Genomic DNA, 17,688 nt, shown 5'->3' on the forward strand with positions numbered 1-17,688 from the left:
CACCAAATCACTCAAGAAACATAAAGATGAAGTTATTTGTGTAATGTAGTTAAGATACAAAGAAAATAGATCGCACAAGTCTTTTTTTTATGCAAATTCCTTATCTTTTAATGAGAACATGAGATGAGGATGCACTTTTCAACGCAATTAGGTCGTATCGAGGTGAGCAGTATTTAAATCATCATTAGATTCCTGCTTGGATGTATCAATCTCTTGAGTTTTTTAATGCTTGAATATTGTTCTCATTGCCCCTTGATAAATTCCCTTCAGTTTAGGTTCGTCATTCAAACTTGAAGAAAAAAAAAGTTTAGCATTACGAACCGGGATTCATTAGACTCTTGAGAGAGTTGAAGCACATTTGTTAGTCTAGTAGATCCCGATTGCAGTTGTCAAATCTTACTTTCTTTTTGTACTTGAGACAGTGTTTCGAATCATGTCCATTAACAGTACAAAAAGTACATATCTGATTTGGATGTGTTTGTTTCAATGAAAGAATTATGTTACTAGTTTCTGCAATCAAAGACACTTGTAATGATCCTGAAAAATAAAACTAGAATTTTTATGAGAGGGTGATGAGCCCATCATACCATACAGAGAATTGGATGATGCATTTTTTTTTTGCTCAATCAATGTAAAATTTTATTACTAAAAATAAAGCTAATGCAAAAACAGAGAGAAAAATATCTAAGCCCATAAATGATGGCCCATTCCCTAACCGACTATGTAGTACTTAGATCTGGATTTTCCAAAGCACTTAAAAAATCAGGTTTATTTTGGAATTGTTGACTAATCCCCCTCTCCAGACCTGCTCCTCTTTTTTGCCATTTTATTAGAACTAAGGTTTATTTCCTTGTAGCACTGAGTGAACTGCCCAATCCTCTTGCCTCAGCAAATAAAAATTCCCTTTTATTGTCTCTACACACAAATAGCATTTGGAAGATAAGCTGTACTCCTTCTACCATATTTTCTCATCTGTAGTACATATACCCCTTACCATCTTCCACACATTACTAGCAATAGTAGGATGTAGTATACGATTCCATACCTTTTTAGCCCATTCCACTTTATCATAGTGAATGCTTACACATTCCACTGCTGAACTTACTGTGAAGACTCCACTTAATGCACCAGTCCATATCCTCCTATCTTCATTGCCTCCTATCACTGGTAACTCCTCTACTGTAAAATATTCTAACATTATTTGTGGTATCATCCATCACCATTACATATTAAATTAGATACCTTCATTTCACTGTTCTGGTTTGTGTATTCATTCTCAGGGAAAATGTCACCCAATTCCTTGTCTTTAATCCACATATCCTTCCATACTGAAATATTCTCACTTGTTCCTACCATCCATCTGCAATTTAATTTTACATCCTCCATTACCCATTTCAGTCCTGGTAGTATTGATGATTTTCTATACCCAGTAAGCCACTCTCCTTCAGTAGTGAAGAACTTTTCTCTCATGAACATTGCTCATTCTTATTCTGAGTTCAAAATCTCCCATAAAAGCTTCATCAGTAAAGCCTTATTTATAATACTCAACCTCCTCAAGCCCAGACCACCTTCTTCTAAGGGAATACATACTTTAGCCCACTATATAGTGACCATCTTTCTTGTTAAGGGATCTCCAGTCCATAGAAATTTTCTTATCATTCTTTCACATGTCTTAGTTACACTAGCTGGCCATTTATAAACTGACATATTATTAATTGGGATGTTGTTTAAAACCGATTTCACCAAAGTGATTTTATCCTTGAAATCCAATAACTTCCCCACCCTGATTAATACCCTGTTTTGTAACATATCAACAACCCACCAAACAATATCTGATCTTACCATTCATGTCTTCAAAATAACACCTAAGTACTTATGTGGGAAACTGGAGAGTGGCATTTGAAATTCATTTGCTATCTGTTTCTTTCTCAGTTCTTTAACTCCATCCACAAACACTTTACTCTTCATCTAGTTCATTACTTAACCAGAAGAAACTTGGTAATCCCTAAGCAAATTCATATCTGAATGGATATTCTTTTTATGCCCATTAAAGAATAAAAACACATCATCAGCAAAAAGAATGTGAGTTGGTTGAACTCCTCCTCTATTAACCATTGGCATTATCTTTTTCTCTTTCACTAGTTTACTCAAGGTTCTACTTAGAACATCTTCAGCAACAACAAACAGAATTGGTGATAATGGATCACCCTGTCTCAACCCCCTACTAACTGAAAAGAAACCAACTGGCCCTCCATTAACTAGAACTGAAATTTTTGCAGACATAAACATTGTATGTAACCATGATATGCATTTTGCAAAAAAAACAATTCTTCTCATTACTTCCCATAAGAACTCCTAACTCAAAGAATCATATGCTTGTGTGATGTCTATCTTTAATCCCACATTACCTCCTCTTCTTTTAATATCCAACACATTTACCATCTCAGAAGCAAGCATAATTTTCTCTTGAATACATCTTCCTTTTACAAAGGAACCTTGTTGAGATGAAACTACTTTCTCCAGCAAACCATACATCCTTGATGTTATTATTTTAGTAAAAATCTTAAAGCTGAAATTGCTTAGACCAATAGGTCTATACTGATTAGGTTTCCTTGCACATTTTACTTTGGGAATTAGGAAAAGAAAGTTAGAGTTCATACCCCTAGGAATAAAACCATTGTTCCAACAATACTGTATTGTTTTTATCATTCCTTCTCTTATAATATCCCAAGCATATCTATAGAAAAAACCAGGAAAACCATCTGGTCCTGGTGCACTATCAACATTCAAAGAAAAAACAACCTCTTTAATTTCTTGGCCTGAAGGAACAGTCTCTAACATCATATTATCTTCTTCTGTTATTACCCCTGGAATTGCATCAAAAATGCCCTCAGCAAAATCCACTTCCTTAATTTTAAATTTATCTTTAAAATGCTTCTGCAAGTAGTTTGCAATCACCTTATCATCTGTAATTATATTACCTTCATCATTTTCTAGTTTTGTGATTGAATTCTCAGCTTGTCTTATTTTTATAGAAGTATGAAAAAATCTTGTATTAGAAGCTCAATGTTTTAACCAATTCACCCTTGATTTTTGTTGCAGAATAAATTCTATGTTTTTCTGTGATAATATCTTGTCTACCTCTGGCACACACTAAATCATTTAACAAAGAGATATTACTAGGATCATTGTCAGATAATAACGAAGCTTTCATCATCTCTTGTTCAGCTTCTTTCATTTTGACTTTAACATCTCCAAACACATTCCAATTCCATTCCCTGATTTTTATCTTCATTAACTTCATATTGTTCATAAATACATAAGCAGGGTTTCCATGTATGTTCCCATTCCAAGCATCTTGAATTAACTCCTTAAAACTATCTTCTTCCAACCAAACTTTGAAAATCCCGAATGGGATATTCTTTGGTTTACTAACATTCAAACAAGAAACTCCCCCCACTCCAGCTTTATAACACCATTCTGGATAAGTATCCAACCATTACAGATTATATAAAGCTCTGTCCAATGTGCAAACTATTCTTTTATTTCTTGCTCTACTGTTACACCAAGTATATTGCATACCAGGCAACAAGCATTAATACGATCATGGAAATCCTGCATTTCCACTCCCAAAGGAGATCTACCACCCTTTTTCTCATAAATTCTTAAAACTGTGTTAAAATCACCTATAACTAACCAAGGTAAATTCATTATACTTATCATCTCCAATTCAAGCCATAACTCCCTCCTATCCGTAGCTAAAGAATCAACATGAACTCCTGAAACCAGAACTCCCCCCCCCCCCACCCCCCCCCATCTACTGTAATCACTTGTTTAGTAATTGAAACCACAGTTGGTGTAGTAATAGAAACACTCCAAAAAAGCCAAATATTCTCTTTACCTCCATTTACTGAATTATGTATAATCATATGATTCATCCCCTTTAGTTTAAGCTGTTTACTATCTTTTGAATTCCATTTTATTTTAGGTTCCACCACAAAACACAATGTAGGACTAAACTGTTTCACTAAACTTCTGAGTTTGTCTTTGGCTTTATCTCTTCTTAAGCCTCTGACATTCCAGGAAATTGAATTGGATGATGGATCATCAAGACTGGTTATCAAGATCGTAGTATGTATTGTTACATTCATAAATATTGACATTTTCTACCACAAGAGAAAAATATACAGTTTCTTCCTCTCTTGAATCATAGCAATCAGATGCTTCATCAAAGGTTGTTGCATGCAGGAGCCTTACTACCAGTGTATTTTATTAGGTTAGAAAATTCATTGGTTAAGTGATCAAAACCTCTACAATTATAAAACTGAGGCATACCTTCATCATTACTATCATTAGCGTTCTCTTTTACAAGAGGGATCGATTATTTGGACGATTTGATAAAGATGATGGATCTTTAAAAAATCACTTATTTCTCTTTCTCAGAAGATCTCTAAACCATCGAGTGATAAGAGACATAGATGCCTCAAGATCCACCTTAGAATCTTCATTGTCCCTTTCAACGTATTTCTATGATATACAAACACTTTTATCCTTTTCAAGATTATAATCTTCAAGAAAATTAATCATAATTATTATTGATCATGGGCTTTGACTGATTAATCTTGAAAATAAAAATAAAAACAGTGATGAAAGCCAAAGAAGGGATCTTATTTTTCTATTCTGACTAATATTCGGTGACTTAACGGGTTAATTCCCAGTTAGATGACATCACATTTCATTGGATCTGACAGTCATACATTTGCTAGTTCAATGCGATAGCAAAATTTTGTCCATCAAACAATGCCAAATAGTAGGATTCGGAACTGTTGGATCATTTTTCATCTAGCCGTGCCAAAGCAAAAAATTTCTTACTGTTGACAGTGTCAATATGGGGGCAAATTTAGAGGTTCATATAACCTTTCATAACCTTGTCTTGTACTTGAAACAATATTTTTCACTCCCAATAATGAGCTGTTTAACTTTGTGCTAGAATTTTTTTTTCTTTTTTTTTGAACGATAACTTTGCGGTAGAACTAAAGCTACATAAACATTGTTATTCACTTTTTTCTGTCTCCAGCTACTTGTAAATAATGCATGTTTAATTAATGTAGAAGCAACAATCAATCAAAAGCCTAAAAGACAGAGGCAGTCAAGCAGAATCAGATGATGATCATGGCATTGCAAAAAACGAATGATCACAGTCACACTATAATATTGGGGAAATTTGGAAATTGAGTTTAACAACAGCTAAAGTCAAATAATAACACTACTACTGCATGGTCTGCGGTCAACAATGATATCAGCAAACTTATATCTTTAGTTTCATATTTGTATGTGCTTTTTTGTTTTTGGGATCAATGATGATTTTTCATGGTCCTTTAGAGCGTCCACAGTGGTACGATCAAAACCAAAGATCAAAGACCAAAACAAACGATCAAATTTGAGTTTAGTCTGTAGTGTCACGTTAAGGCAGTGGAGTATATTTAGTCGGGCGGATGTATAATCCACGCTTGCATGTGGAGCGTTGGTATAATCTTCGTTTGGGCCGGGCGGAGATATAGTTAACGCTGGTTGTGGGGCGTTGGTAAAGAATACGCTTGTTGTGGGGCGTACATATATTTCACGCTCGGAGAAGGGGAGTTTGTATAATCTACGCCTGGTGTGGCGAACGTATAATCAACGCCTGAATGGAGCGTTTGTATAATCAACGCCTGTTTTGAGGCGGACGTATAATCAACGCCTGTTTCAGGCGAACGTATAATCAACGCCTGTTTTGAGGCGTACGTATAATCAACGCCTGTTTCAGGCGAACGTATAATCAACGCCTGTTTTGAGGCGTAAGTATAATCAACGCCTGTTTGAGGCGAACGTATAATCAACGCCTGACGTGGGGCGTACGTATAATCAACGCCTCCTCTTCTCTCAGGCGTACGTATAATCAACGCTTGGTTTCACTCAGGCGAATGAAGGAATCAACGCCTCATGGCAGGCGTACGTATAGTGTTGGACTTCTATTAACACACGTATCTAGCACGTGTGGCATTAAAGCCCGGACAATCTCTAACCACCACGTATAGCCCACGTGTTCACTTTCCCTTTACCCTAATCTTCTCCGTCTTCTTCTTTTCTTTTCTACCTCCTCTTTGTTTCTTTGTTTCTACCGCCCACAAACACAGCTTCTAAACAAAAACATCACAGTAACGAGCAGTAAAAGAAAAGAAAAAAACGAGATACTTGATGAACCCGGGTTACAAAAGAGGTATGTTTTTTTTTTCTTAATCTCTTTTGTTTTATCCACATTGTTGTATAATTTATTTAGGGTTTTATTTGTTAAAATTAGTTTATCTAAAATTTGGTTTTAACGAACAAATATGAATATGAAATTGGTTAAATTTAATTGGGTATGTGTGTTTTATGTTTTTTTTAGAGATTAATATGTATGTGAAAAAAACCATATTTGATGCTTATGTAAATTTGGTTAAATTTTTTTTTAAAATAGTTAGATTTATTAGAGCTTCCACAGTGGTATTGTAAAAATTTATTTGTGGGTATTGTAAAAATTTGATTTGTGGGTATTGTAAATTTTTATTTGATTTATAATCTATTCACTAAAATTTATTAGAGCTTCCACAGTGGTATTGTAAAAATTTGATTTATTATTTTTGGGTATTGTAAAAATCCGTGGTTATGTAGATTATGTGGGAAATAGTTCTCACCCTTCATCTGTTTCAATCAACCTATTTCAATTGAGAGCTTCCTTTTATTGTTTTTCTTCATGTTGTCTGTTGGTAATTAATTTTAGTGAATATGGTTATCAATAATTGTAGTTATGTAAATTATTGGATTAATTTTAAAATCATTGGATTAATTTTAAATTATTGTAAATTATTGGATTAATTATTGGTTTTCTGCATGTTGTATGTGAATATGTTTACCAATAATTGAATTTGTATTGTTTTTTATTGAATTTTGAGGTGATTAATTTTAGTTATTAAATTGTAGTTATGTAAATTTTGGGAGTTACACATGTAGAAGAGCTAATTGCGTGAGTATGGAATTGATTTTTTAGTGATTTTTATGGAATCTTGAAGTGATTAAATTGGGTTGTGGAATCTTGTAATGATTTTGGAAATGCATCGGTGACGATTTAATTTGTGTTTCTGGAATTATAGAATTTGGAATTGATATGGTTTGTGTTAAGGATTTATAGTATTTGGAATATAAATGGTGATGGACTAATAAAAATATTCGTTAATGAGGGTTGGTCTTTTAATAATGTAACTGCATCTATATTGTGTGTGCACAGATGTTGAAAAAATTCACAGCGCGTTTCAATGGTCGCATGAAGACGAACAAGAAACAAAAATCTGTAGCCGAAGAGGATTATAACTTAATCGCTACTGGTACAATTAAGGAGGTTGATATTCCCCGGTTAGGGAGGTTTCCTATACTGCAAGATGATAAACCGCACGCTACTACGGACATCACATTTACAGGGGAGCACAAATTGAAGTATCAACATCGTGGATCTTTGGCATCGGTAATTCATCACTATCAAACTATTTCACAACACTGTCCTAGAGCTAAATATATTATTGAAAAAGCGGGATGGCAAAATTTACTGGACATACAATGTAGCGAAACCAACCATTCAATGGTTGATTATATTGCTGAGCGGTTTTGGGATACAACAAACACTTTTCACTTCCCATTTGGTGAGATAGGATTCACCCCCCTAGATTGGCTCATGTTGACTGGACTGAGTATCGGTGATGGGCCTGATGTTCCTTATGATTCGGGGAAGTACCAATTTGAACATGTTCGTGAGCATATCTTTCCGGATGTCCAAGATGTCACACTCTGTCCAAAAGCACCGTCGTGGGTTTCAAATTCAATTACAATTAAATATTTAAGGTCATATTTCTTCGAAGACAAGTTGGTTGCGGCTGAAAATGATAGCACCCTTGCTCATAGAGTAGCAATTTCCTTTTTCATGTATGTTTTGGGACATTTTTTCTTTTCTAATGCAAAGACTTATATTGATGCTGGATGGTTAGCTGCTTTTGAAAATCTTGATGTAGTATCCACGTATGACTGGGGTGGTGCTGTGTTTTAGAAATTGTATGCGGCACTCCGTTTATCTGGGAGGAGACAGAAGGCACTATGTGGTCCATTCCAAGTATTAGAGGTATTCTTTCAATCTAGTTATTTTTCCTCTCATTGTTTATTTTGTTGCTAAGTTATTAAATTGGCTAATTATTTTGATGGAGTAGTTTTGGGGGTATGAATACCTGGGCATATGTCGACCAGAAATCCCAGAGGCGAGTACAGAACAAAAATGGCCCGTATCTTCTAAATGGAATGTACCGAAGAATACAAATGATATTTTCCGTTGTAGGGATTTACTAAGTAAGCTTACTGCTGAACAAGTGACATGGCGCCCATGGGAATCATACAGAGAAGTTCTTGCATCTGATATGGGATGCACGGCTACGCGGCTATCAGACTCGAGATATATATTTTCTTACATGGGCATTGTGAGTTAATTTGTAAATTTTATTATATAACATACTTTTTTTCTATATAACATACTTACTATATAACATACTTACTAAATTCTTATTCCCTTTCTAACTGTACAGCACAACATGTATCTTGGTGAAAGGTGTTGGCGGCAAAACCATTGTACTTTCGTTGTTCCTATAAGACTACACACAGTTATAGGGGATATTGGCAATATTCAAGCCGAACGCCTAAAAAAAAAGGTTTGGTCGATGCAACAGAGATAGTGCAAGTTGTTAAAGATTATGATATATATTTACAATACTGGACAATGGTAACCAACTCCAAAGATTACGTGACTCATCCTATTTGGGAAGCCCAAACATATGGGTATGTCGGTGACTTGTATACGGTCCCAATTGAACAACCTGTTGAACATGTACATATCCCTCCTCCACATCTATTATCCCACGTAAGTGTACTTTCGACTTTTTATTGTACGTTCGATTTTTGTTGGTATATTTGTACTTATATATTTTATTTTTTCTTGACAGCATGAAGCTTACACATTATTTCAAGAAAATGCTGATTTTAATCAACAATTTCGCGAATTTACATTAAAACAAACGAAGGAGAGGATGGACGTTATTATGTCGAAAGAAGCAGAAATACAAAGGCTAAATAATGCGAACGTTGATTTGCAGCAACAACTATCTCTTTTCCGTATGCCGCACACTGTCCAACCTCAGCTTGGATACGGTTCCTTTTCCCAAACCCTGCCATCACAAGTTTGGAGTGGTATGAATCAAGGATCAGCTTCAACAATGTCCTCAGTCAATACCAATCCGAGAACGCACATGCCTTTTGTGGCACCAAGATCGTCCACTTCGGATAATGATAATATGAAGGGTTAATTTGTTATGACTATTTAGATGACCTGTCTTTGGAGTTATCTTTTCTTATCTTATATAGTATAGTCATATCATATATAGTATAGTCTAATCATATATAGTATTGTCATATCAGGTCACTGACAAACACTTTATCTTTTTTGGAAAACACATTTGCGTGAACCCAAAAAAATATCTATTTTTTTTTTTTTAATGCTCTTGAAAATGGGTTATAAATTAAAGACTGGTTTCACTCAATATATGAATAACAATACATCTCTTCTGCTTCATATAGTAATGGAACACTATGAGAAAACCGCTCATTATTGCTCTTCTGTTTCTTCTTCATCTTCTTCTTCTAATAGTAGTTTTTATTCCTCGGATGATGATGCAATAGCAATTATGCAAAATAACATGGCCGTTAGTTTGGGAGTCCTTGTTACAAATTCAAAATGGCCTCAAACTCGTATCAGAATACCAAGAGATCGTGAGTCAGGGGCTGAACTTCTATGGAACGACTATTTCTCTCCGTACCCAAACCAACCACCCAATGTTTTTCGCAGAAGATTTAGAATGCGTCGACAATTGTTTAACCGGATAGTGGAAGGTGTTACCAATGCAAACAGATATTTTGTTCAAAAACCCGATGCTTGTGGAGTTTTAGGATTAAACCCTCATCAAAAAGTAACAGCACAGTACGAATGTTAGCTTACGGATGTGCGGCAGATGCAATAGACGAGTACTTACGCATAGGAGAAACAACTGTGCTGGAAGCTACTCGTAGGTTCTGTAAGACGATTGTGAATGTGTATGGGAAAGAATATTTGCGTGAACCAACGGCTGGTGATATTGAACTGTTGCTCAAGCAAAACAAAGACCGGGGATTTCCTGGGATGCTGGGTAGTCTAGATTGCATGCATTGGAAATGGGATAAATGTCCGTCGGCAGAATCTGGGGCTTACACCGCGTATAAAGGGAGCGAAAGTATCGTGTTGGAGGCAGTGGTGTCGTATGACCTATGGTTTTGGCATGCTTTTTTGGTATGCCCGGTTCTAACAACGATATTAATGTTATGAACCGTTCATATGTTTTTCGAAGTCTTGTAACAGGAAAAGCACCGCCGGTGAGCTATGAGGTGAACGGACATTCATATGATATGCCGTATTATCTAGGTGATGGAATATACCCAGAGATTCCTACTATTATTATGGCCATTAAACATCCGGTTGGTAGGAAAAAGGAAATATTTTCATCGATGCAAGAGGGTGCAAGAAAAGATGTTGAACGGGGATTTGGTGTACTTCAACAACAATTTGGAATCATCAAACAACCTGCAAGAATGTGGAATCCAGATGTGCTTGCCTATATCATGAAAACTTGTATTATCTTACATAATATGATAGTCGAGGATGAGCGTCTACCCGGTGACTGGCCACATGTTTATGAACAACGTAGCAACGCAGCACCGGTTAATATATTAAGAGGCAATAGTGACGAGTTTTCCCAAATTAGAGCTCAGCAACGCCGACGTGCAATGCGTAACAAAGATGCACATATTCGCTTGCGTGATGACTTGATCGAATATATATGGGCAGAATATGGGAATTAAAAATTGTCGTTTGTCATTTCCTTTCTATTATCTCTTTGTATGTAAACATCCTCAAGTTTTAATTAAGGTCATATGTTTCAAAAAAGTAGAAATTTAATTCAAATCAACGGAAGTAAATTTAAAATCCAAAAATTACATAATGATAATGCTAATTGTTCAGATAATAAGAAATTTAAAACATAATAATACTAATAATACTACTAATCACTAAATAGGAGAAATAATTAAGGTTTGAACTATTCCGCCTTTGTGTTAAGATTGGTTTCTTTTATTCCGAACTATGTCCGCCCTGCGAAGTCGGAAGTACTCTTGTTGTACATGTTCCATTTTTTCAAGATCCATCATAATGATGCGAAATTCTTCGTCTTCAGCTTGCTTGGCTATTTTTGCCGCATGTTCAGCTTGTTTTGCTGCAAACTCTGCTGCTCTTTGTTCCATCTTGAATCTTGATTGTGCTTGGTAATGAGTATTGAAATTTTGTTGTTCTTTAATAATTATTCCCATCAATTCCTCTTGGTGACTGGATTTCTCTCTCCCTGTTTTCTTCAATCTTTTTGCTGCTTTTTTCCCCATCTTACGAAGATATGTGTTCTCTATGTCTCCCCCATATGTGTCGTTACCGGTCTCTCCTTGAGTTGTTGTTTGCGGTCCTTCATCATCTTCCTCGTTATTCTCATAAGTGTCCAAATCATGCGTCGTATCGAATACAAAAGTCGATCGTCGATTATATTTTATATTTTCTAACACAACTGGGTAGCACTCTTCGTGCTTAAATTTTTTCCCATCGCTGCATTCCTTGAACCTCTTGTTAACTTCTTCAAGCTATTAATGTTTTTAAAAACACTTAAGTACATGGGCGCTTATTAAATATTAGAAAACAATTGTTCGGAAAATCAAGAATGCTTACCTTCTTTTCAGGACCCCATCCAGTATGATATTCACCTTCAACTTCTGCCTCTTTTGCCGAAAATAACGCCACATCTTTACTTATTCCCTGATATCGTTTTTGCCAAGAACTCCAAGACCGCTCTGGATTATTAGGTAAATGAAGTTCAATATCATCCTTGATACGAGTCCACAACGTCGCCTCTGATTGATCAGTTCCAACACTAGAATCTTGAGATATAGATAAATGAATTTTACACATTGTTACATCTTCGATTGTCGTAAAATTTGGACCTCGTGCTACTCTTGGTGCCATTGTAAGTGAATCCGTGAAAATTTTCCAACTGATTTGAAAGCAGAAACAATATTTCTTCTTATTGGTGTGGATAGTTTGAAGTATTTAGTCGTGGGAAAATGTCACAGGATCTCATGTGTATATATAGGTGTTTCTTCCGAAATTTTCAACGTTCCGAAATGTCTTCCAAACTTTCCAACGTTCCAAATTATCCAACGTTCCATTTTCTTCAACGTTCGAATTACCAACGGTATAAAAAAATTTCAAAATCAATTTTGTCTAAGTATTTTTTTTTTTTTTTAAACTCAAGCTTGGGGCGTTAACTATATAAACGCCTGGAGTGGGGCGTTAACTATATCAACGCCGGGATGGGGCGTTAACTATATAAACGCCTGGCGTGGGGCGTTAATTATATCAACGCCTGTCTGGGGCGTTAACTATATAAACGCCTGGAGTGGGGCGTTAATTATATCAACGCCTGTCTGGGGCGTTAACTATATAAACGCCTGGCGTTGGGCGTTAACTATATATACGCCTGGCGTGGGGCGTTAAGAATATCAACGCCGGGCTGGGGCATTTGTATAATCTTCGTCTGAATGGGGCGTTAATTTTATGAACGCCTGACGTGGGGCGTAAACTTTAGCAACGTCCCAACGGGCGAACATTTTATCAACGCCTGAACCGGGCGTAACTTATATACACGCCTCTTTATGGGGCGGTGACTTTACGTACGTTTCACAACAGGCGTAGATTATACACACGCCCGATGCCAAACGGTGATTATACCTCCGCTCCACTATATATAGTTTTGGTCTTGGTCCCGGACCAAATATGGTCTAGAATTTGGTTTTGGTCCAGATTTTAGTCTTTATTCCGTCCCATTACGTCTCGTCCCTGGACCATAATTATAGGTTTGCTCGTCCACTGCAGTTGCTCTTAGAAAACTTTGGCGGACCATCCATTTGTCCCTCTTAACTTCAAGAAGGGACTTTTCTAAGTTAAGATACTGCCGATGATAAATTTGTGGGTGACCAAAACAATTATGATTTAATTTCTACTCATGCAATCACATTTTCCTTTTCTAAGTTAAGATAGTTGATTACTTCATTTGCTTGTAAAAGAAAAGGACGTACCAAAAGAGAATTAATTTCTAGTGGAAAAAGGGCTAGTCTTGAACCTAACCATCATGGGAATTTCGTAAGTTTTAAATTGTTATGTTGCTAAGAAAAAAATCTATTAACTTTTTTAATTTTTTTTTTATATATTTCTATTCCAATTCCAATGTCTTCTACAAGCAGTAGATCCAAGCAGAAAAAAACAATACGAACAAAAGTATAATTTACTACTCATCATGTGTGTCTCCTTCTATGCAAACTATCTTTATTGAACATTATTAGGTCTCCGTTTGTTGTTCATCTTCACCACCCTATAAAAGACCCTTCAATATTCCATCCTTTCCAAAAGTCATTCTAACTTTCTTACTTAGCCTTAACAAAAAAAATAAGAAACATAGCCAAAATTTCATTATCTTATACACATATAAAGTATAAACCTATATCGTGTTAGCAATTAAGATGGTATCGGAGCGAAACCCATGTTCAAACCACGTTTGTGTCATCGGTGCAGGTCCATCCGGACTCGTGGCAGCAAGAGAACTGAGAAAAGAAGGTCATACTCCAATAGTTTTGGAACAAAACTATGATATAGGAGGGCAATGGTTGTATGAACCAAGAGTTGAAAATGAACATCCATTGGGGAAGAATGATACCCTTAAAGTTCATAGTAGTATGTATGCTTCTCTGAGACTAACTTCACCAAGAGAAATTATGGGTTTTAGTGATTTCCCGTTCTTGATTAAAAAAGGTAGAGATATGAGAAGGTTTCCTGGTCATAAAGAACTACTCTTGTATTTAAGAGATTTTGTCGAGTGGTTTAAATTAAGAGATATGATTAGATTCAATACTAAAGTTGAATACGTGGGTATGTTAGATTTTGTTAAATTTGGTAAAGAAAAATGGATTGTTAGATCAAAAGACATGCGCGACGAGAAATCCATTGAAGAAGTTTTTGATGCTGTTATTGTAGCTACTGGTCATTACTCTCAACCAAGGTTGCCAAACATTAAAGGTACGTCCTTGTATACATTTCAACTTAAAGTGTACTAATTTTGCTTGATTCTTCTCTAAACTTCTTCTTGGTGTTTATATATACGAAGGAATGGATTCATGGAGAAGGAAGCAAATGCATAGTCATATTTATAGGATTCCTGATCCATTTCGCAATGAGGTCGTTGTGGTTGTGGGAAACTCATTAAGCGGAACAGATATATCAATGGAACTAGTTGGTGTTGCAAAAGAAATTCATCTTAGTGCCAAATCTCTTGAAATCACTGAGGGTTTATCCAAAGTTCTTTCTAAACATAAAAAACACTTACTCCTCCATCCACAGGTAATTAGCGCTCATTTTGAACATCAAATTAGAATATGTTGTTATTCAAGCAATAAACAGTACTGAGATAATTAATTAACTTATGATTAATGGATTTGAAGGTAGAGTCCCTTCGAGAAGATGGACGAGTTTTGTTCGTTGATGGTTCTTGGGTCATGGCTGATTCAATAATTTATTGCACAGGGTACGTACCGTATAACCTCATGCACCTGTATCTTAATATTTATCGTAAAGAGGCCGTCAAACCATAAAGCGTCTCTAATGAATATGGCATGCATATCATTTCGGTGTAGGTACTCTTATTCGTTCCCGTTTCTTGACACTAAAGGAATGGTGGTCATAGATGATGATCGAGTAGGACCTTTATTTGAACACACTTTTCCTCCTTCACTTGCTCCTTCTCTCTCTTTTGTTGGCATTCCTAGAAAGGTACTACTGCAGCCTAACTTAATCCTTGCTTAATTATTAATGTAATTACCTTCCGGTTTGCCTCGTACGTACATCATTAACATAATTGTTTATACAAAATGGTGTTATAGTGTACTAGTGAAGATCAAGATTAAGATTTTTATAAATATTTGCTTTATCGTAATGTAGATTATAGGGTTTCCTTTCTTTGAATCTCAAGCAAAATGGATAGCTCAAGTATTGTCTGGCAAAAGAACATTGCCATCATGGGAAGATATGATGGAATCCATTAAAGTGTTTTATAAATCAAGGGATATTGAAGGAATACCAAAACATAATACTCATGATATTTGTAGCTTTGAGGTAACTATTTTTTACTTAATAATTTACTTATTCAATTTTAATTTTCGTGATTACGAGAAAATATCTATCCTGTTTTAATTTGTTGGTTACATATGTTTGCGCAGTATTGTGAGAAATATGGAGATTACTGTGATTTCCCACATTTGGAAGAATGGCGGAAAGAACTTTGTTTGGCAGCTCTAAAAAACTCATTTGCAAACTTGGAAACATATCGCGATTCTTGGAATGACGATGAACTAGTTCAAGAAGCTCATCATAGTCCTCATTTCACCCAACTTGGACCTGAAGCATTTGATATGTAATCGAAAATTCCTGACAATTTGTTTTCCATTTTTTTTAGACGCTTCACAATTTCGAATTTCATTTGTGTCTTTTGGGTGTATTTAAGGATAAACTATCAAGTATTCATCAAGTTGAATGCTAATGAAAAATTTGATTTCATGCTTTTGTTGGTAAATGTGGTTATACAGACTACTGTTTGTCTTTGAACAGCTGGTGCTAATCGCCCAGACTGATCGAAACAGAACCATGATTAGCAAAACCAAACCAAAAATGATTGCAGTCCCAAACGTATAGTACTACCATCTACTGTTTCGAAAATTAACACTTGAAAACTAACCATTGAAAATAAATTAGTAAAGCTCTGTATATTTCAGTAGGAATGTAGACTTTGTAAGAAAAACATATCACTAGAAAACTAACTTCAAATTCATTTCATTTAAGTTTTAGAGAATTGGCGCAAAATTGTGAGATAATATAATGTGAAAATAATCATGTTAATGGATCTTCTTTCTTTTGCAATCGCAACAATGATCTTCTTTCATTTGATACTAAATACTGGACTAGTTGTTATTAGAATATTTTCTTTTCTAAAGGATTAATTTTTAAGCATCACCATAATAAATTTAAAATTAATGGCAGATTCGATCAGTATGTCCATTCCAATTTTCTTAATAATCTATATTTTAAATAAGGCGCCACACTCCACCAATCAGCAACTGAAATCGCGGAAAATTTAGATTTTTGTTTTTCCAAGTTATCTCTCTTCAAAATGAGCTATGAAAAGAACGCGCGATTGGGGATATTGAAACTAATTGGGGATATAAATTACTTCCCCCAACTCATAGAGTCTGCTAAGGGGTGATTTTTGGATATGAAAATACTAAAATACCCTTTGGTTAATTAAAAACATCATGAAAAGACTATAATACCCTTTCTCCTAAAACTTAAAATCAAAAACCAAATCATTTATCCCCATTCTCAAATCAGTTCCGGCATACACTAGGGTTAGGTTTTGAAAAAAAAATTCTTCCATCTTCTTCTTCATCGACGACTAATCGTCGATTCAAAAATTTCTTCGTCGATTAACCTACCCCAATGATAACCATGCCTCCACTAAAGAAACCAAATGCCCAATCGAAGTCTAAATCGATTGCTCAACAAAAATTAGAACAATGGCTTGCTTTGATTGCTCAAAAGCAAGAGGAAGAAGAACAAGAGAACTCGGATAATCAACCTCTCATAAACATGGATTCTGTGAGAAGGTAAGTGCTTCTGAACTAGTTTATAAGTGTTTTAATCGATTTAAGGCAGTGGGTTTAGGTTAGAATAGCGAACCTTAACTCAAACAGTTGAGTTTCAGTGAGTACCGGCATTGAAATTAGTAGGAATAAAGTGTCGGTATCGAATCACGGCATTCAATCTAAAATGAAGACAATGCCGGTAGATTGTTACGGCGTTGAATTTGGTATGAAACCAATGCCGGTACTGATACTAAAATCACCTGAAATAGAATGTTATATACCCGCATTGAAATTAGGTTGAATACTATACCGGTAGTATGTTACGCATTGTTTTACATTTATTCGAGTATGCTGGTAGTTCACTTTAAATATACAGGAACACCCTATGTGAATACCAATATTCTGCGGAGCACGTGTCACGATCTCAGTGGTCGTATATAAGATAACTGTGTAGCCCTCGCTATACATAGGAATCCAAGTGGCAGAGGATACCTTCGTAGATCTGCTTTATCTCGTCCCAAGAAAGGATGCCTGGACGACTAAGATGAAAGAAGTAAAAGCCTAGTCTATGGGGAGGAAGATGGCGAAGGGACAGAGGTAGATGACACATCTAATCAGCATTAAATGCACAAATCTCTTATCTACACGCATAATCAAAGCACGTGGAGAGAGATGATGTGGCGGAACCAGATTGGCAGAAGCTGGCGATGAATGAAGGTACAACCTGTACTGAGGTTGGGAAGTTCCCGAAGGAACATGGGTCAT

The 17,688-nt window shown here is 35.7% G+C and overlaps 2 protein-coding genes across 2 annotated transcripts; one reads left to right on the top strand and one right to left on the bottom strand.

Moving 5' to 3' along the window:
* Nucleotides 1–1,980: 1,980 nt before the first annotated feature.
* Nucleotides 1,981–3,711, bottom strand: LOC113272677. The gene is made up of 4 exons (XM_026522482.1): nucleotides 3,603–3,711; nucleotides 3,142–3,480; nucleotides 2,409–2,867; nucleotides 1,981–2,264 (listed from the first exon to the last, which is right to left on the bottom strand). Exons 1-4 carry the CDS (start codon nucleotides 3,709–3,711, stop codon nucleotides 1,981–1,983), a joined length of 1,191 nt encoding a protein of 396 aa, XP_026378267.1.
* Nucleotides 3,712–13,656: 9,945 nt separating this feature from the next.
* Nucleotides 13,657–15,838, top strand: LOC113273976 (flavin-containing monooxygenase FMO GS-OX-like 9). The gene is made up of 6 exons (XM_026523533.1): nucleotides 13,657–14,308; nucleotides 14,397–14,629; nucleotides 14,731–14,813; nucleotides 14,923–15,058; nucleotides 15,227–15,400; nucleotides 15,505–15,838. The coding sequence occupies exons 1-6, from the start codon at nucleotides 13,756–13,758 to the stop codon at nucleotides 15,700–15,702; spliced, it is 1,377 nt and encodes a 458-aa protein (XP_026379318.1). The 5' UTR covers nucleotides 13,657–13,755; the 3' UTR covers nucleotides 15,703–15,838.
* Nucleotides 15,839–17,688: the final 1,850 nt, after the last annotated feature.

The sequence above is a fragment of the Papaver somniferum genome, chromosome 4 (genome assembly GCF_003573695.1).
Source record: "Papaver somniferum cultivar HN1 chromosome 4, ASM357369v1, whole genome shotgun sequence".
In the NCBI taxonomy this organism is placed as follows: Eukaryota; Viridiplantae; Streptophyta; class Magnoliopsida; order Ranunculales; family Papaveraceae; genus Papaver; species Papaver somniferum.